The 20,619-nt window shown below is 37.0% G+C and overlaps 2 protein-coding genes across 2 annotated transcripts; both read right to left on the bottom strand.

Moving 5' to 3' along the window:
- Positions 1–2,403: 2,403 nt before the first annotated feature.
- Positions 2,404–5,134, bottom strand: LOC105442486. Its single transcript, XM_030985016.1, has 3 exons — positions 4,964–5,134; positions 4,122–4,246; positions 2,404–2,728 (listed from the first exon to the last, which is right to left on the bottom strand). Exons 1-3 carry the CDS (start codon positions 5,023–5,025, stop codon positions 2,439–2,441), a joined length of 477 nt encoding a protein of 158 aa, XP_030840876.1. The 5' UTR covers positions 5,026–5,134; the 3' UTR covers positions 2,404–2,438.
- A 416-nt stretch (positions 5,135–5,550) lies between these two features.
- On the bottom strand, positions 5,551–17,717 carry LOC115923700 (salivary glue protein Sgs-3-like). Its single transcript, XM_030984927.1, has 6 exons — positions 17,672–17,717; positions 17,007–17,081; positions 16,366–16,440; positions 14,942–15,016; positions 14,326–14,400; positions 5,551–5,828 (listed from the first exon to the last, which is right to left on the bottom strand). Exons 1-6 carry the CDS (start codon positions 17,715–17,717, stop codon positions 5,551–5,553), a joined length of 624 nt encoding a protein of 207 aa, XP_030840787.1.
- Between the last annotated feature and the right edge of the window lie 2,902 nt (positions 17,718–20,619).

Below are 20,619 nucleotides of genomic sequence, written 5' to 3'. Positions count from 1 at the left end.
GACTGTAATTTGGGAATTTCTTATTTTCCAACAAACGCATAAAAAGGTATGACTTACAAAAGAAATGGAGAAAAAATGCCGGAAAATCATGTCACAACATCAACATTTGTAATCAATTGTTTCGAATAAGAAATACATCACCCCCCCCCCCCCCATCAGTACGCCAGCGTTCAAGGGCTCATGTCTTCTCACCCCTATAACAAAAAAACGGACACGCTTTCCCATTCTCGCACAATATGTCCACGATATGCGCGTATCGCTATTATAGACACCTCCATTGATAAATACCGTATAGGTGGCATGCGCAATGTTTATGAAATATAATTCCTGTGAACTTTCCGTTTCTTTGAATGGAATTGTATATGTGATTTAATTCAGGTTTTTATTGTTGTTACGTTCTTTTGGATTAAAAATACAAGCCATGTTTACTCCTTTACTGTTTTTTTTTTTTTTTTTTGAGGGGGGGGGGGGGGGCGTTTTGGGGGGGCAAAAATGCGTTTTGCCCCCCCACTTTTTTGACTGGGGGGCAACTGCCCCCCCTGCCCCCCCCCACTTCCGGCGCCTATGAGCGGTGTTCATGCCATGGCTCATTGCATGGGTAATGATGATAGGCCTATGTGTATGTCGTGCACGATGTATTGTACTTCTGGTCTCCATGGCGATCGTTCTTCTCATCTCGTTTCTATTTGTTACCAATGCTGAGAAACGATGGTTTAATTTTGACAGGTTTGCAGTTCAGTGAAAAGTTCTTTTTTTAGGGGTATTTCATGTTCTCTTTTTCTTCCTGGGGGGGGGGGGTAGCTATAAGTGAAGATTGAATCACATTATTTGTGTACGATAGTAGATTCAGTGGAAATGATTGAAAACCCAATACTTTGACGGCATATAATATTTAGATTTGCACTGTTTGCCTAAATATGTAATAGAATAAATGCCCCTTGAATAATGTCGATAATCAGAATGCATTGCTAACCATTAACCAAACTCGCTCTATCGCTATTTTGTCATTAATAATAGTGTATTTTCGGTAACTAAATTTCCAATGTTCCTTTGCAGAAAGACATTGGGAGCTCATTGAGTATATTCGACAGCCATGAACTCATTAACATGCGTAAAAACTTTTGTTTGGAAATCCTTCCTCTTTGCCAACCTTCTTCCAATCGCATAGAATTATTTGGTTTCAAAACATAACGCATCATCATTACAATGATTTTCTTTTTTTAAAGTGTATCACGTGCATTTTAATTTAATTTCACAGCAAACAACAGCAAAGTAGGAGTGAATGCTATATTTTGCAACAAAATGCAAATATTTAAAATCCGAAAAAGTTATATTTCTAAATGTAATGGAGTCTGACCAACTATAACATAACCAATCATCTGTAATATCAGAAGACTAGGAATACATCTCTGTTCATCATGATTAAATAAATATTTCAAATACAGATACATATTTTACACTCTACAGTATGCATACGGTTATATACTTGTATACATGTACATATAAACTGTCTAAAAGAGTATAAGAGAATCCCACTCTAAAAATTACATGCACGGCTGAAGGCATATTCATGTTCACATAGTAGACTATACCAGAAGAATAGATCTCCGTCATGGTAAATACACACATAAACAACACATTTGAAAAAAATAAGTTATCAGTATACTGAAATATTATGTACAAGTATTGTTTATGATTACCAAACAATTGATAAGTGTCTCTAATCTGTTTACCTAGGTAAATAACTTGATAATTCAAGTTACACTTCTGCATTCTCAAATTAACGAGACTGTATTCAAATTCCGTGCATTATGACATGGGACTATAATAATGTTTCCTGTTTATTTCGGCCAAGATATAAAAATCTTAGTTATGAGTATGAAAAGTTTGATAACTATAGTATTCGAACAAGCATGATGATAACCTTTCACTTTAAGGAGTTTACACCATACATACAAACCTGTTTAATACTAACCAGGCGCGTACGCAGGGGGGGGGGTGTTTCGGGGGTTAAACCCCCCCCCCCTTTGGTATTTTTGTGTGTGTAAACCCCCCTATAAAATCCCTAAAACCCCCCCCCCCCTTTGGATTTAAAAAAAAAAATTATTAAAAAAAAAAAAAAGAAAAAAAAAAGTACCCCCCATGGCTGACCTAAGAAAGGTGACCTTACCCCCCCCCCCCCAACGGAGCAAAATATCAATTTTCAAATTTCGAGACCCCCCCCCCCCCAAAAAAAAAAAAGTGTCCTCTTACCATCCCCCCCCCCCCCCCCCCCCCCCCCCCCCACCGCTTATTCAGCGGTCGGTTGAGTCGTTGCCATTTTTGGGGGACAAAAAAAAAAAAAATGTCCGCTTACCCCCCCCCCCCCCCCCCCCCCCCCCCACTACGCTGAATCAAATAAACAAAAGACAACCGGGCTTTTTTCTGTCAAATATTGATCATGGATTAATGATGAGCAATTGATAGGGTTTCTGAAACCCAAGGTTTTCTTTGATGTCGAATGATCGACTGCTTTGATCGTAATCAGTCATTACAGCGATGCCATTGGGATTGTCTCCCTTCGTCCAGTAGAGGGTGCCGTTGAAGTAGCTTATATCTCGCAGTTTACTGATGTCAGGGTCAACCATGTAGGCTGTGAGATCGTGCGCCGTTGTGAGAGATTGGTTTACGTCCTTGTAGAAAGATCGTTCCTTATCAAAGTCACAGAAAAATATCCGTCGGGGATTCCCTGACAAAACAAAGAAAATTAGCAAATCTTACTGAATAATCTTAATCTTTAATTTAATAAAAATGCAATAACAAAACACACACTACAATCATATCGATTACAAATCGAATTCTGACAAGACAATACAAGATAACATACAACTTAAAGATATTGAATGTGTGTAATACGAATGCAGCATAATTATCTTGTCATGATAAATCCAAGATTTTGCATTTCAAAGACCTTTATGAAGAATCTTTCCATTCATCTGAAAAGACCCTTCGAAATAAGAAATAATGACGGCGGAGTCAGTGCCGGGGTCAAACGTCAAGAGTGCCAAGTCCCGCCCCCCCCCCCCCCACTCAGTGTTATTTAGGGTACGCATATGCTCGTACCCTCTTTTTGAAAGCACCCCCTATCTGAGGACTGCCAACATTTCCGAACCCCCCTTTCGCGGGCTTTTTGCGGGCTTTTCCTGCCTTGGAGACCCCCCTAAATCAGGAAAAATGCTCAATTTCCCCCCCTAAATTCGGAATAATTTCTCAGGATTCCAAAGAGATGAGAGAAAAAAAGAAAAACACCCCTTTTTAAAGAAATCTCCGGGTGAAAAGTCAAATACACCCCTTTTTTTTACAAATCTCGGGCCGGACTTTGTCGCACGAAAAGTACCCCTTTACCGGACATTTTGGCAACACGCATGCGGTCATTCCGACCTCTGAGTGGGGGGGGGGGGGGGGGGGGGCGGGTGCCAAGTGTGACATTAATGAGCACCATACAAGTATACACCACTATTATCATTTCGGACCTGGGCGCTCACATCATCATCATTGTATTGTATTATATATTTTGCGTCTATTCATTTTAATGATGTTTAAATTAAGGTCCTTTATAACCATACCAATGCATTGTGTTCAGAATTATAAAGAGTTGATGCCTTCCCCATTAAAACAACTTTTGGTTTCTTCATTTATCATCTTCATTCTCTCATCAAATTCATCTCTTTGTCTAGGTTTCAAAAATGCCTTTATTTGAGAATCGTTACAATGTTTGCTCCCGAAATGATATTTCGAAGAAGTTCATGATAATTCAGCGAATACAACACAAATAAAGAAATTCCTATTTATTTTTAAAGCTCTTTACCATCAATTAACCAAAGCGATAAAAGTATTACTATTATCCCTGTTATTGAACTATATCACCATTCTGCACAATGCAGTACACATTCTCCACTCCATGAGGGCGTTATAGTAAGTCGCCGACATGCTAATCCAACCACAATGACGTTCGCAACATACTAGGTACCCATTAACGTATGGGTGGAGAGGAGCCATGTAGATAAACTTGTTAAATTTCCATTCATTTATCTGAAATGACATATCATTTTACTAAACCCTTCTAAATATGAAATACGTACGGCTGAGATCAATGCTCAATCCGGTGATTTTGGATAGAAGGTCGTTACTGTATATAGTCTCCGTGCTTCCAGATCCATTAAGAGATTTGCGCTGGATATTGTATTTCATTGACCAATACAAGAATCTGAAAAATCAAGTGTGTCCTGTCATTTAATATCAACTTGAACATAATCTGATATTAACATGTTTTTCAAAGCGAAAAGGGGGGGGGGGTCGCCAAAAAGGGCACATTTTTGGAAAAGGGGCTCCTACAAAAACCTCACGGAAAAGAACAATACCATTACGTACGGATTTTTTTATAAACATCTATATATTATGTTGAATTCATTATCGTTTTTATGACTTGATTTTTTTAAAGAAAAAAGGTGTGCCCAACTTTGGTAGCTCCTGATTACAAAGTCATAACCAATATTACTTTGAAATCTATTTCATGATCAAGAGTAATTTGTTTTTTCGTCCAACGACACCCTATTCATAATATTTCTGTCACGGGTGACTGAGCACCGGAGTCCTGGAAAGGTCTTGTCAAAATCGCCTTGTACCAATCTTGAGTTGATGGAATGAGATTGGATCAGGCCATATGCATGTGCTTCTTCGATCTTAAATCCCTTTAAATGTTAAATGTTGCCTCTTGATTCAGTGCTTCTGGGCTTTCACAGAACCTTGATTCAGCCTTCTAACTTCTTGTCTCATGACATCCAATAATTGCCTCTGCTCACAATAGCTAATACCTCCATATATTCAAATAAATCAAATCATGTGACATAAAGCACCTCAATTATTCTTCCGGTATGAAGAAAAATGGACATGGTATATCCTGGATACACCATGATAGACTCACCCTTCCTCTTCATCCACTTCTAAGGAATATAGCTCTTCAGATAACCCGGATGCAAAGTTCATCACGACCCTAGGAAACGAGTGTCCTTGTGCAATCGATACCGATGTTATTTTCTTCGTACCTTTATTCGCGATGTAGAGAGTGCGAGATTTCTCGGCTATAGCAATTCCTCGTAGTACTGCAATTTAATTTAACAAATAAAGAACTTTCTCGGAACAAGGGAGGCGGGACCTCTTAAAAAATGAAATAATGAAATGAATTAGTAAAAATCAGGAGAACAATATTTACCCCATAATAGCAAGGAGGTCTTTAAATAATATCATTTTCTAAGTTCTATTCAGTGAAGACGTCAACAACCGTCAACTTGATGGTATCCCATGGAATATGAACATATGCATATACTTAGTTTTTGTACAAAATCTGTACAGCCTTACATTTCCAATACGGAAAATCTGTCAGCGTATAGGCTCCAGCTATGAAATAAGAATGACTTAGCCACAAAACCACAATTGTGTTTGGATTGTAAAACGAGATCAGACTCTGTTACACATCATTCCTCAAAAATATTGATTAGAGTGTCAACGATCCTATTTATCAAGATTCATGTTTATACGACTACGTGAATACATCATACCATCACTGCTTCCAGAAGTGACATTCTCCCTGTCTCCACCATCCGCATCAGCACGATAAACTTGTTTTGTCTCCCTGTCAGTCCAGTAGATCTTCTTCTCCACGGAGTCATAGGTAATATAACGGGGTTCTTTAGTGGATGGAATGTCAGTGAAGTTTAGGTTTTCTTGAAGATCTGCAACATAAATCTTGTTCACATCTTTATCTGTCACGAAGATCTTTGCAGTCGATTCTGAAATATATGGGAGAAAGAAGATAACTTTATTCCACCAAGTTTTCCCTTGTACGTATATTAAAAAGGTGAAACAGAACTATGACACTGATACTGAAGAGCAAAATTTAGGGCTGTTCATCTGATTACAAATTGCGAAAGAACTGTATGTTACAGTTGATTATGTAATATAAAATAATAATTTTAAAGTGTAGGTATGATCAGAACGACAAAAACTTGTCTCAATTTATGGACAACCATATCCATTCTGTATAGCCACAATGAGGGTGCAAAACCATTTGCACTTGGGTCCAAAAATGACGTTTGCAATAGAGCAGTTTCATCAACCCCAAATTGTTCATCCATATCCTAGGGTTAATACCCTGCAATATCCTGGAGGAAACTATCTTGGTTATCATTTTATGAACAGCAACACAACGGGGGGGGGGGGGGTGGTAGGTGTTACGGACACTACACAAAGCTACTGAAGTGGAATTTTCAAGCAATATTTACCTTAATACACAAATATTTTGCACTTCTTTGGGGAATTTCTTGGCCATTTGTGAAAAATAAAACAATTCTCACTCACTCCAGTCCATAAGTTAGATGCAGTATACACATCAGAGATAACACAAGGTCAAATCTGATAAATGCCATTTTGTCAAAACCTGAAACTTTTTTAAAAGCCAAACAAACATTGGTACATGGGACAAATTACAAACTTTAGTCCCCTCTGTATACATATAAAACAACTAAAAATCCTAGGAAGGCTCGTTTCATATCATAAGTTTTCAAAAATAACTTAATAAATATGTACAAAATCCTATAGGATGTTACGGACACTACATGTTATACATATTATGCATGCAAAATAAGTCATTCATTTGCTTTTTTTCTGCCAACACTGTTGTTGCTGCATATCTTGAGGCCAACAAAGAGTATCTTTTCAATCCTCATTACCACGTCTCTTGGATAGGACTTAAAGGGAAGTCCTACCTTTCAATAGAAGCAGAAAATCTGACAGAACAGAAAACATAAGTTGTTCTATGTACACACACCCTCGAGATCACCGAGAGTCCTTTTCAGGACTCCTCAATCCTCAATCCTCTCTCTCTCTCTCTCTCTCTCACGTGGTGCATCCGCAAGCCTAACTGTTTATTGTTCTACACAGTTAAAATTTTTGTGAACAAGTTGTTTACAATTTTAAACAACTCTTGATTAACGGGTGACCTGATCTGAGAGTTGTTTAAAATGTTAAGCATCTCGAGTTGTTAAAAGTTTAAACACTTAGTTGATCAACATTTTGAACAACTTGTTTAAAATCACAATTTGAACAACTTGTTTAAAATCACAATTTAAACAACTGGTGTTGTTTAAAGACGGTTGTTTAAAAAGGAGCTGTTGTTCAGTGGGGGTTGTTTACACCAACTGGGTTGTTTAAAGAAAGTTGTTTAAAAAGGAGCTGTTGTTCAGTGGGGATTGTTTACACCAACTGGGTTGTTTAAAGAAAATTGTTTAAAAAGGAGCTGTTGTTCAGTGGGAGTTGTTTACACCAACTGGGTTGTTTAAAGAAAGTTGTTTAAAAAGGAGCTGTTGTTCAGTGGGGGTTGTTTACACCAACTGGGTTGTTTAAAGAAAGTTGTTTAAAAAGGAGCTGTTGTTCAGTGGGGATTGTTTACACCAACTGGGTTGTTTAAAGAAAGTTGTTTAAAAAGGAGCTGTTGTTCAGTGGGGGTTGTTTACACCAACTGGGTTGTTTAAAGAAAGTTGTTTAAAAAGGAGCTCTTGTTCAGTGGGGGTTGTTTACAACAAAAGGGTTGTATAATGGGGTATAATTTGGGTTTGATACTCTGAATAAGTGCACCACTACTTCTGGGTCTCTATATGAAGACTAACAATATGGTAGGGTAATTCTGCAATTCATGAATTAGCGCCAAAACAGTGCCCATTTTGCATGAGCGCGCATGCACGCACGTATAAACTGCATATATAGGGATGCATGCAATCTCTATGGCAAGGAATTTAGCACAATAACCGAGTGCGCGATCAGTGCCGCACTGCATGACGCGACGATTTTAAGTCTACCTATATTCTGACATTTGCGTACAGATACTGAAAATTGTAACTGTGAACTTACGCTATAAGTTAAAAACTTCAAATTGGTTAATAGAAAAGTGCTTTCAATTAAGCCATTGAATCCCCAGTCACTTAGAAGCGCGTCGGTAGCTTAATTGGTCGGCCATGATGTGTGTTGTGTTGTGGGTTGGAAAGTAAAAACTATTAAGCTAAATAAATGTAAGTATAGAGACAAACAAAATGGAGCCTGCAGAAACACGTGTGGTTGCTTTGGTAGTTTAATCCAGACTCAATGTCCATGTGCTTTTACATATGTATCAATCTGTGTAGTCAACAGAAGACCCTTGCATATACTTGCATTGTGTGTATGCATCTAATATGAATAACAATGAGCTGTGCCTGAACAGCTGCACTGCATTTCTAAGTGGCATGTTAATTTAAATTGCATGTTAGTTTCAAGGAACCTGTTTCTAAACATAACAATGTGAAATAAAGCTTTTAGCCAGCGCGCACTTTACTGGCACGAGACACATGACTATGTAAACAACACTGTCTAAAAGCTCTCGTATAGTAAATATAGCAGTCATTAAATTTTAAACAACGAATGTTTAACAAAATTACTTTCGTTTCGAGCAACATTGTTTACAATTTGTTCAACTGTTGTTTAAGATAGTGTACAACTGTAAGTGAACATCACTTTTTTAAGCAGCGTTTTTACTGTGTATGTAGTTCTAGAGTGGCCCAATTGGGGTATTTTTCCTTCTTCTCCATCTTCTTCACTTTTAAACATTGAAAGAAGCCTAATTTAGTCATAAGAACATGACAGAAGCATTACTATTTAGACAATTAAGGAAGATGAAAGAATACATTTAAAATAATGATATAACGAAGGAAAGCATGAGGAAAGAAGGAAGAAGAGAATAAACAGAAAATGTATCTTATTAGACATAAGCATGGAGACCCTTGATATTTGAAAATACGAAAAGATGATGTACTTCATTGTTTTGAGAAGTAACTCTGAAAAGATAAATGTATCTCATAGGATCTTACGAGATTTGCTCAGTGAGACCGAAAAACAAAAGAAAGTACCCATGGTGTCCTTGTATATTATGTGGTACAGGATTCAATGTGAGTTTGGAGAAGATTGCACTGCATCTGTTGTCCTCGTATCGTATGTGCTGCAGGATATATTCAGTATTTTTAGAACCCATTTTTAGGAACTCATTAAAATCGCGTCGGAAAATTTGGGTTCATAAAAAGGCCTCAGTCTGTACTTTATAAAGAGTATTTCAACCACCTAAGGGGTATACTTGTAAAACATGAGACAGTGTATGCCGAAAAGCAGGAACAAAGCATTTTAAAAAAGAAGTGACAATTGATATGCAAAATTATGGTATAATCAATAATCATTTCTGATACGTTTAATCAATAATCCTATAATATCAATAAAAATCAATTGGTGGTAGCAATTAAACCAGTATTCATAAAATCCTCAGATATAATATAAACATGTCAGTAAATAAGTCAAAAGCGACCGCAGTCTTTTTCTCTCTCTCTCCATCAAATAGGAAGTTTAATTTATCGAGAGAAATTTTGAGCACAAACGTAGACGATGAGATTTTATTTCATAATTTATATGTAAATCCCCTCAAAGGGGGTGTCCTCAAAAGAAGGTATTTTTCCATAATCCTCAGGAGACACCAGTCATACACGTACTGGTGTGCACACAAGTGTTTATGTGTGTGTGGATATAAATTACAATGTAGTGACTTATACATTTTGTAGGTAGGCAAATTAATTATTAAAAACATGTATTATCCCATGTAACATACATACTTGATGTTATAGACAGCTTTTACATTGTTAAAATTTATTTTAGAACACTGTTATCCAGAAAAGGAGGTATAGTTTGGCTTCCAGGCCATGATATTACTCTTTCTGTAGTGTCCGTAACACAGATCTGTAGTGTCCGTAACACTGGCTCCTATTCTTTTCTACCCTCGATATTGAAACTAAAACACAATGATGCATTTAATTTTATAATTTATTGCATATAAGTAATATTGTTGAAATTAAATATTTCGGACCTTGCTGTCCAGTTGGTTCCGGCAAGCGGAGGCATTGTGGGAGCCTTATAGTTTAATTTTTCTTCTTCTTTTTTTCTTAAAAGTTTAATATTTCGTGCAGGTCTGATGTCTTTGTAATATTCGTTGTTTTGTATTCATTTACATGTTTGTAATTTGTGTTGTACTATTGCAGGGCCCCCGAGTATAACAGTGTCTTACTCACTGATGGGGTTACCCTGGGTAAATAAAACAAAATATTGAACTACTCGTAAGTCAATTTTTTTTAAAATCTTTTAAATGGAAACAGAATTTGTTTAATTCATTGAGAAGAGCAACTGTATCAAATCAAATTTAAATCACAAATTAGTAGTATTTAGTTATCAAGCTGTATTTGTACACGATCACACATTTGTGTTACGGACACTTACGGACACTACAAATGCCATTTATTAAACTGCAAAAAAAAAATCTTATGCTTAGCTGAATATTATTATACCACAGCTAGTCCCCGGGGGTAGTTACACGAAGCAAACTATATGAGAACTTTGAACAAATTTTCATATAGCGGGAATGCCATAACGGACTTTACAGGAAATTCCGAACAAAATTTATGATCGCAATGGCGGCATATATTTTTGTAAAGTTTGTATCTATGTTTGATTTTTGGTTTCTGATGATAGGGCAACATAATTACTCAGAAAATATTACCAATTACCAATTAATATAATGCTAAGATATGTTAATTATAGAGGCAAAATTATGCGCATGGCTGTTTTTTAAAAAAGGTTACACTTCTCTCTCTTCACAGAAATAACCACTGTATCGCAATTATTGGGTCAAATCAGGTCAAATCACATTTCAGGCCATAATACATTATTTTTATTAAATGACTTTGTGTTTCCAGGAGAGATGCGGATCGAATGATTATCTATACTACACGTATAGACAGATTTTAGACGTTCGTAAACTTCGTGGATTTGTGTTATGCATCTTATGAGGTGAGTAATTATAATATGTTTATACTAGCAGGACCCGCGGAAATCCGCGGGATTCTAGAGGGGGGCGGGGGGTGTAAATAGATATATAGAGAGTGTCTAAATTAAAACCACCAAGAACTTTATTTGCCATTCAGGCCATTAAAAAAAAATGTTTAGCGTCCCCGCCCGCTTTCCTTTTTGGGGGCCGCCTCCTATTTATTTATTTTTTGAGATTTTTTTTTGTTGTTGAATTTTTTTGATTTTTTGAAAGAAAAAAAACATGAAAAGCACTGCTAAAATGTATTTCTGATTTTAAAAAAGAAAAAAAAAATTGTCGGCCGCCATCTTGAAAAATAGCCCGAATGTCAGGGAAAATGTACGGAGCGGCCATTTTGAAAGAAAAAAAAAGAAAAAAAAAAGGCCTCCTCCTTCCCATTTTTCGAAAAAAAACAGGACGCTAAACATGTTTTTTTTTTTTATTTGGCCTTATATAAAAATTAAAAAAACGATCCAACTGTTCCGGTAGTTATTCTTTAAGCCACTGGAACTGCGTAGAGTTCCGTAGTGTGGCGTACCGACTACGCAGAAATTAGGCTGCGTATTAATGGGAAAATAGTCCCTGCTTAGGTTATGCGTAAGCTGGCGAAAAAATTAAACGGGTTGAATTGTTTTCGTTCATCTTGCGTACCCCTTTCCGTCCCTCACCATATAGTAACGTAGGCCAGCGTAGTTGGTACGCAACACTACGCAACTCTACGTATTGACCCCACGCCAATTAATGACCCGCAAGTGTCACAAATAAAGTATTAAAAACATGCTCATCTGACCCTAATTAAACGCCTAAAACCCCCGAGCTTTCGGGGGTTTATGGCCCCTTGAAACCCGTGGACCCCACGCCTATATTATATATACACTCAACTCGCTGCGATCTGATCTCCCCCCCTCCCAACTTTGAAGAACGTAACCCCCGAGCTTTTGGGGGTTTATGGCCCCTTGAAACCCGTGGACCCCACGCCTATATTATATATACACTCAACTCAGGACCCGCGGAAATCCGCGGGATTCTAGAGGGGGCGCAGGCAAAAAATTAAGTTTTTCATTTCGGGGGCTCCATTTCAAATTTTAGGGAAATTTTCTGGGGCTCTTTTTTCTGGGGCTACTTTTTCATTAATTCATAAAAGGATAGGCCTACACTTTGTTGAGATTTGTTTAGTAGGCTAAGGTTTTAGGCTTCCTACTTCATAATTGCCTATTTAAAAAAAAAAAAAAAACATTAATTTTCTAGTTCAATAACTAAGTTTTCATGCATTGATTTGATGCAAGAACTGTAACATAATAGACCCTAGATTGTGATTATTTCTGACCATGAATTTTGATGATCATTTTTCAAAGTAAAATTTTCACAAGAAAATCAGACAGTCGTTTAAAAACGTAGACATTAGTAATACTTTTACTAATTCTAAGCTCAGGTTTCGTAAATCTATTCACGAAACTATATTGAAATCGCGGCAAAATTCATGCAAACCAACAGATAACAATTTCAAAGTGTCAAATCTCTTCGACTCGAGCTCAGCTCAGCTGAACTCACACACAGCGTAACTCCAGGAAGCTCGAACACCGGCGCCGCAGGCGTCGGACGCTTGCGGTGCGCGGTGCCGGTGTTGGAGCTTCCCGGAGTTACGCTGCACTGTGTGTAATGTATGTGTGTTGACTGAAGGCAGCTTGCGACTGAACTGTCAGTCCAATGGTTTTCTTGTGAAAACTTTCCTTTAGAAAATGATAATCAAAATTCAGTATACATGGCCGTAGTAATATCACAAAATAAGCTTTGATTTCATACCTCCATTCACGAAAACTATATAAAAATCGCGGCAATCATGATGGAAATAGGTCTCTAAGTTTGGACGTCGACGGGAATTAGCCCCGTGTATCTCTCTGGCTTGTGCAGCTCGTACAAAGCACACCTTATAGCAAGAGGGCTTACTCGGGGGGTAATCCCGCCCTTTGCATAGAGCATTTCATACGCAACATAATGTGAGTTGCTCGTCATCTGTCGTGTGTCTCTTTGATAAGGATGTAATGTTGAATATGCATGAGGTATCTCTGTCGTCACGCATATCCTGCATTATGCATATCGCGTCTGTTTTCGCCCTGGACGTCGACACGGAGGAGGACCTCGGGCGGAGTATAGCCAATTCCACAGAGTAGACTCTCCCGCGGACGATGGCACCGGGCACCGGTACCCAGAGGGGAGGGTTCAGGATAGCCGCACCAACTTCGGTCGGCGATCTCATTAAAAAACAATAGAATACAAAGGCTCGCGGAGACGTCGCGCCCCCCGCGGAGCCTTAGCGTATTATTATTATTATAGAATATACTTTTATACGGAATAATCCCTTTTTTCTCCTCATATGCTTGGTTTTCATTCGCGTCAAATAGATATAAATTTTATGACTATGACTTCCAAGGGTTATGATTATCGAACATTCTGACCATGCGAATTTAACGAATGAAATATTTTTTCCTGGTACAATTTCTTTTGGCATAGATGGCCGTATGGAAATAAAAACTTTAAAAGTGTAATTTGACAGAACTTTCGAATAAATATCTGCACACCTGTAATCCGAAAGTATAGTTTAGAATCATGCCATTACCAGAAAACTAAAACAGGAGAGTTGTACATGTCGTTGGATTTGTGGAGAACATATCAAAAAGACTTACATGAAATCGATTTTGTTAAATGAAGAAAGCCTATTCAGTCAGGTAATAAAGCGCAAAAATATTCTGAAAACGAAGCAAACAATAAACAACAACAACAGAAGCAGTAGCCAGGCGCGGATCCACGGGCCTAATTCTTCCGGCCCGGCTATGGCAACCCCTTTGTGTAAAAACTAGATAAACTCAGTTTATCAGAAAAACTGTGTTTATCAATGATAAACTCAGTTTATCAACTGATGAACTGAGTTTTTCTGATAAACTGAGTTTATCATTGATAAACTGAGTTTTTCTTGATAAACTGGGTTTATTAACTGATAAACTGAGTTTTTCTGATAAACTGTGTTTATCTGTTGATAAACTGAGTTTATCTGAGAAAAACAGAGTTTATCTAGTTTTTACACAAAGGGCTTGCCATAGCCGGGCCGGAAGAATTAGGCCCGTGGATCCGCGCCTGGCAGTAGCACCTACAGAAAGCTTGAAATAACAGAATATAATAGCCTTTTTCAAAGGAAGCGACGAAAGAAGAAAAAAATGAATGTAAGGAAAATAGAAATACATTCAATACTTGTGAAATATAGATATTGAGAGAGAGGGAAAGAGAGAGATATATGTATATATATATAGAGAGAGAGAGAGAGAGAGAGAGAGAGGGGGGGGCGGGTGATACTGAAGTTTTCTTACGAATAGATGTTGTGGTACGTGATGTGGTTGAGTCCGTCGTAGACATGGTCTCGGTGTCTTGTGTAGTAGTTGATTCTGGATAATAAAAGATGATAAGATGGGGGTAAAATATGTTTTACTTCATTTACAACCAAATTTAATTGAAAGATAGATAGATTGAGAGAGAAAGAAAGAAAGTGAGAGAGAGAGAGAGAGTGAAAGGGAGAGAGACAGAGAGACAGACAGACAGAGAGAGAGAGAAAGAAAGAGAGACAGACAGACAGAGAAGGAGATAGAGAGAGATAAAGGTAAGTGAGATAACATAAAAATAGAAATCGAAAGAGAAAGAAAATGCAGAGAAAGAGAGAGAGAGACAGACAGACAGAGAGTAAGTGAGGTTGAATTAACAAAATTGATTAAACGGAAAGGGTGAGCATGGTTATTAGAGAGAGAGGGGGGGAGGAGGAGGAGGAGGAGGAGGAGGAGGAGGAGGAGAGAGAGAGAGAGGGGGAGACAGAGAGAGAGAGAGAGAAAGAGAGAGAGAAAGAGACAGGGAGAGATAGATAGAGGGAGAGAGATAGAGAGACAGAGAGAGAGAGAAAGAGAAAGAGAGGTGATGTAAATTAAGTTTTCTTACGAGTCGTTGCGGTAGGGTGTGAGGTGGTGGATTCAAACGGAGACATTGTTGTGGTCTCTTGTGTAGTAGTTGATTCTGTAAAAAGAAATATGATATAACTGGGGGAACAATACATTTAAATTCATATTTACTCATGCAGATCTCACTGGAAAGACACACCTAAACGGCTGCCGAGAACCAGAAGTTGCTTTACGTTGCAGCACAATCTATGTATATGTTAAAGTGAAAGTAAAATTGAGAGAGAGAGACATGAAGGTATGGGGATAAAACAATTATAGAGGTAGAAGGGAAGTGAGATAACATTCAATAGAACTCGAGAAAGAAAGAGATAGAGAGAGAGAGAAAGATAGAAACAATACAACACGTGAGGACGAATAAAAAAATTATAATGGTAAATGAAAAGAGTGAGCATGGTTAGAGAGAATGAAAGAGGGGGGGGGGGAGAGAGAGAGAGAGACGTCATAACATCAAATGTGATATTCAAGTTGCTGAGTACAAATTCAATTTTAAAAAATCGAAATGAACGTTTACAATTATTTTCGGAAGGTTGATTCGTTAAATGGTTTAGAATATAGTGCTCCATAGATGAAGACCTTTGTAAAAAATAGTATTCTTTGAAATATTAGTTCTGTCTTTTGATAGATGGTAATCTACAGCATTACGTGTACTATAATTATGTATGTTACAATTTAAAACAAATTTTGATGAAATTGGAGATGGTAATAACCCTCTAGAACACATAAACATAAATATTGCAATATTCAATCTATTTATGTCATAAACGTTTAGGAAATTTAACTTTGAGAAGATTGGCAAGGTATGAGCATTATATGCTGAATTAGAAATTATTATTATGGCTTTTTTTCTGCAAAACAAATAGTTGAGTAATAAAGTAATCATTACTGTTTGACAAGACAATATTACAATAATTGACATGGGAGACAACTAACTAATTGACAACTAAAATATGTCTTGGAAAATGTCTCAAACGGTAAATAATACCAAAAGATTTGGCAACACGATTGCATACGACACCATCTTGTTCATGCCATGTTAAAGATTCATCGATATGAACACCTAAAAATTTCACACAAGAAGTACGATTAATTTGATAACCATTAAAAGTGATTGCAAAATTATCTTCAATACGTCATTTAAAATAAAATATATTGTGGTTAAGTAACTTTAAAAACTAATTTATTGTTTATTAACCATTCACTTAATTCATTTAAATCAGAATTGAATGAATCAACTAGTGAAGGGAGATTATTATGAGACATAAACACGCTGGTATCGTCTGCAAATAATATAATATAAAATGTAACAAATCGGATGAACTCACAATATCAGTAATATAAATTTAAAACAAAAAAGTAAAAGAGAGGGAGAGAGAGAAAGAGATAGTGTAAAAGAAGTTTTCTTACGAGTCGTTGTGGTAGGGTGTGAGGTGGTGGCTTCCGTGATGGACATCGTTGAGGTGTCTTGTGTTGTAGTTGATTCTGAAGAAGAAATATGATATAAACACCTGATGATACAATCTGGGGCAAAATGAATTTTAAATTCATATTGACCCAAATTTAACAAATCTTACCGGACAAATCATCACATGATATTTATTTTCTAGCGTTTGACGCCTGAGGATGTTCAACTTCAAGTTCACTTTATTCACTTTATTCACTTTATTCACTTTATTCAATGTCGAAAACAAGAAGTTGCTTCACGTGAAAGTCAAAGCGAAAAAGAGAGGCATGGAGAGACGGTGAGAGAAAATTGGAGAGAGAAAAGGAAGTGAGAAATCATGTAACATAGAAATCGAGAGAAAAAGAAAAGGCGGAGAAAGAACAGGCGGAGATAGAAAAGGCGGAGAAAGGAAAGGCGGCAAAAGAAAAGGTGGAGATAGAGTGAAAATGAGATAGAGAGAGAGAGAGAGAGAAAGAGAGCGAAAGAGAACAAGGGAGAGATGGGGAGAGAGAGACAGAGAGAGAGAGAGGGGGGGGGGGGAGAGAGGGAGAGAGGAGGGGGGGGAGGGAGAGAGAGAGAGATAGTGTAAATGAAGTTTTCTTACGGATAGTAGTTGTAGGATGGGAGGTGGTGGCTTCCGTAGTAGGCATCGTTGTGGTCTCTTGTGCTGTAGTTGATTCTGAAGAAGAAATATGATATATACACCTGATGATATACATGCGGGCACAATACATTTAAATTCATACTCAGATCTTATTCGAAAGATCATCATCACATGATAATTAATGAAGTTAGTGTAAATGAAGTTTTCTTACGAATAGTAGTTGTAGGATGGGAGGTGGTGGCTTCCGTAGTAGGCATCGTTGTGGTGTCTTGTGTAATAGTTGATTCTGAAGAAGAAATATGATATATACAGCTGATGATACAACCTGGAGCAAAATAAATTCAAATCAATATATATAACCAAATTCAACAAATCTTACAGGACAAATCGTCACATGATATTTTATTCCTATATAGCTTTTGACGCGTCAGCGGCTGCCGAGCACAAGATGTTGCTTCACGTTGTAGCATATTGTAAACAGGTGAAAATGAAAGGGAAATAGAGATGGATGGAGAGACGGAGAGAGAAAATCGGAGAGAGAAAAGGGACATGAGATAACATATAAATTAGAAATCGAAAGAGAAATAAAATGCGGATATTAAAGAAAAAAGAGAGAGAGAACGAGAGTAAGAGAGGGAGAGATGGAGTAAATGAAAATTTCTTACGAGTAGTCGTGGGAGGACGACAGGTGGCGGATTCCGTCGTTGACATCGTTGTGGTGTCTTGGGTAGAAGTTGATTCTGAAGAAGAAATATGATATATACACCTGGGCCCCGTATTACAAAGAGTTGATATTAATCGCAAGTATGTACATAAGATATAGGAGACTGCAAACTTGCGATTGATTGGAGGACTTGCGATTGATTTGGATCAATCCTAACTCTTTGTAAGACGGGGCTCTGATGGTACAACCGGGGGGAGGCAAATACATTTAAATTCAAATTTACTAAAATTGTACTAGTCGAATCATCACATGATATTCAATTCCTAGCTTTTGACTCCTGATCGGCTGCCGAGCACAAGAAGTGAAAGCGAAAGGGAGAGGCACGGAGAGAAGGAGAGAGAGAATGGAAGTGAAATAACATATACAATAGAAACCGAGAGAGAAAGAAATGCAGAAAGAGTAAAAGAGAGAGAGAGAAAGAGAGAGAGAGAGAGCAAGTAAGGGTGAATGAAAACAATCGAGAAACTTGTAAACGAAAAGGGTGAGCATTGTGAGAGAGTACGAAAGAAAGAGATAGAGATAGTAGAGAGAGAGAGAGAGAGACAGAGAGAGAGAGAGAAGAAGAAGGAAAGAGGATAAGTTACAGAGAGAGGGAGAGAGAAAAGATGAGAGAGAGAGATTGAGATTAAAATAGAAAAACAGAAGGAGAGAGAGAGAGAGAGAGATAGAGAAGGGAAATAGGGAAAGAGAGTTAACAAAAGCAAAAATCAAGAGAAAAAGAGAAAGGCAGAGAGAGAGAGAGAGAGAGAGAGACAGTCATTAAGTATAGAGGGCAAAGGGGGGGGGAGAGGGGGAAATGGGTGGAGGCAGAGAGACAGCAAGAAGGGGGTCTGGTAATCGGTTGATTATGATGTACAGTCATGCTATCTTTCCTTTGACAAAGTTGATCATTTTGCTCGAATTCACGCTACTAGCAAAATTAAGTTGTAAAGATGGTTTATAAATCGTTTAACCGACTTGTCAGATAATTATTGCGGCTTTTTTTATTCTTACCTTTATGGCAACGTTTCCCTCGATATCCGGCAGAGCAGTGGCATTTGAAGTTTTTCATAGTCTCTTCACACCAGCCGTTTTGACAGGGATTTTCGCCACAATCTGTAGAAAAAAGCGAAGACGAGACACTGCAACTATAGCTGCTGAACCATAGGAATTCCATTGTTTAGGAATACAGGTACAATGTACATCTGCAACTCCCTCTATACCCTTGACGCATATAATGTATCATTGTATTCTTTCAAGTAGGCCTATACTGCACCTATAATCACTTAAAGAGGCACGTGGTGAAAAAGAGGAAGTCATGTCGTTACAGGCCAAACTTAAATCTACATACAATGAATAATTAAATAATGATAATAATGATAACAACAATAATAATAATTACAATAATAATTACAATAATAATAATAATAATAATAATAATAATAATAATAATAATAATAATAATAATAATAATAATAATAATAATAATAATAATAAAATAATAATAAAACAACAAAAACAATAATAATAATAATAATAATAATAATAATAATAATAATAATAATAATAATAATAAAAACAACAAAAACAATAATAATAACAATAATAATTAATGATATTAATAATAATAATAACAATTACAATGATAATAATGATAATGATTATTATAATCTTAGTAATACTACTACTACTACTACTACTACTACTACTACTACTACTATTATTACTTCTACTACGTCTACTACTATACTACTGCTGATGCTTCTACTACTATTACTATTACTACTACCACTGCTACTACTACTACTACTACTACTACTACTACTGCACTAGTACTACTATTTCTACTACTACTACTGCAACAAAAATAATAACAACTACGTTTTTATATAGCGCATCTCCCATATATAAATACGTTTTAAAACAATTTTAACAGAAGAGGCGAGTTTTAAGCCATATCTTGAATGTATTGAGAGATTGCTGGTAAATGCGAAGAAATCTAAGTAGGTTTTTTCACAGTTTGGGAGCAGTAGTTGTGTGGAAAAAATCTTGGAACTGGGAATCTTGAGAGGAGCGGAGTGAGTACCCGGATGGTTGCCTGGTAGTTATAATTTCAGATATAAGGAGGAGCGGGACCATTGGTTCATTTGAAGGTGATTAAGTTTTTGTAGTGAATCCGGGACCTACTGGGTAGCTAATTCGACGAAGAATAGGTTCCATGTGACAGAACTTGGGTAAACATTATGTAAGTCTGCTGGCAGCGTTTGAATTCGCTGTATTTTCTCAACTTGGGTTGCAGTGGCACCATGAAGTAAAATTCCTACTTATTCTAATCATTTTCACATCAGTCAGTTCTACGGCTGGTGGGCCCTACCACTATTAGGCCTAAACCAAAAGATGTTGTATTGTCTTTTAGGTGCCAGAACGTGGGTCGTCGGTCGGATTTTTTAAATAAACTTTCCCCCCTCAAAACTCAAAACCGGGAACGTTGCCCAAATCTCGCTGGTTTCTAGTTCGTGCATTGCATGGTATATACACGTACGCTGGGGTCTACTTGTTAACGCTAGCAGGATTTCGAAAGTATAGGGAAAACGACGAGTGGCAATTTTATGTTTTTATGTTTTTATGCATATATTATTATATCCCATTTAAACATACAAAATACATATTTATTTATTCATTTAAAAAAAGAAATCTTCCGAAACACGGTTTAAAACAAAATCATATCTGATTCTTACGAGAAAAACAAATTCAGCGAAACAGATTATTGTGCCTATGTTGCTGCTGTTACTACTTCTGCTGCTACTGATGTACATTTTGTATTATTATGTTTCATTATAACTTATACACAATTATACCATATTTCGACAGCGCTCTCAATTATTATAGGAATTACGAATTCTAATTGTT

Source organism: Strongylocentrotus purpuratus, unplaced genomic scaffold (assembly GCF_000002235.5).
Source record: "Strongylocentrotus purpuratus isolate Spur 01 unplaced genomic scaffold, Spur_5.0 spur5_scaffold_14, whole genome shotgun sequence".
Classification (NCBI taxonomy): Eukaryota; Metazoa; Echinodermata; class Echinoidea; order Camarodonta; family Strongylocentrotidae; genus Strongylocentrotus; species Strongylocentrotus purpuratus.
The sequence above is the reverse complement of the archived record's forward strand: the minus strand, read 5'-3'. Positions and strand labels throughout refer to the sequence as shown.

Coding starts and splice junctions, on each gene's coding strand:
- LOC115923700 (XM_030984927.1), bottom strand. CDS start 17,717: ATGTCAACGACGGAATCCGCCACCTGTCGTCCTCCCACGACTACTC. Junction 15,017..16,365: donor ACACCCTACCACAACGACTC/GTAAGAAAACTT, acceptor TTCTTTTTACAG/AATCAACTACTACACAAGAG. Junction 14,401..14,941: donor ACACCCTACCGCAACGACTC/GTAAGAAAACTT, acceptor TTTATTATCCAG/AATCAACTACTACACAAGAC.
- LOC105442486 (XM_030985016.1), bottom strand. CDS start 5,025: ATGAACTTTGCATCCGGGTTATCTGAAGAGCTATATTCCTTAGAAGTG. Junction 4,247..4,963: donor GAAGTGGATGAAGAGGAAGG/GTGAGTCTATCA, acceptor TTGATTTTTCAG/ATTCTTGTATTGGTCAATGA. Junction 2,729..4,121: donor ATTGAGCATTGATCTCAGCC/GTACGTATTTCA, acceptor TTGTTTTGTCAG/GGAATCCCCGACGGATATTT.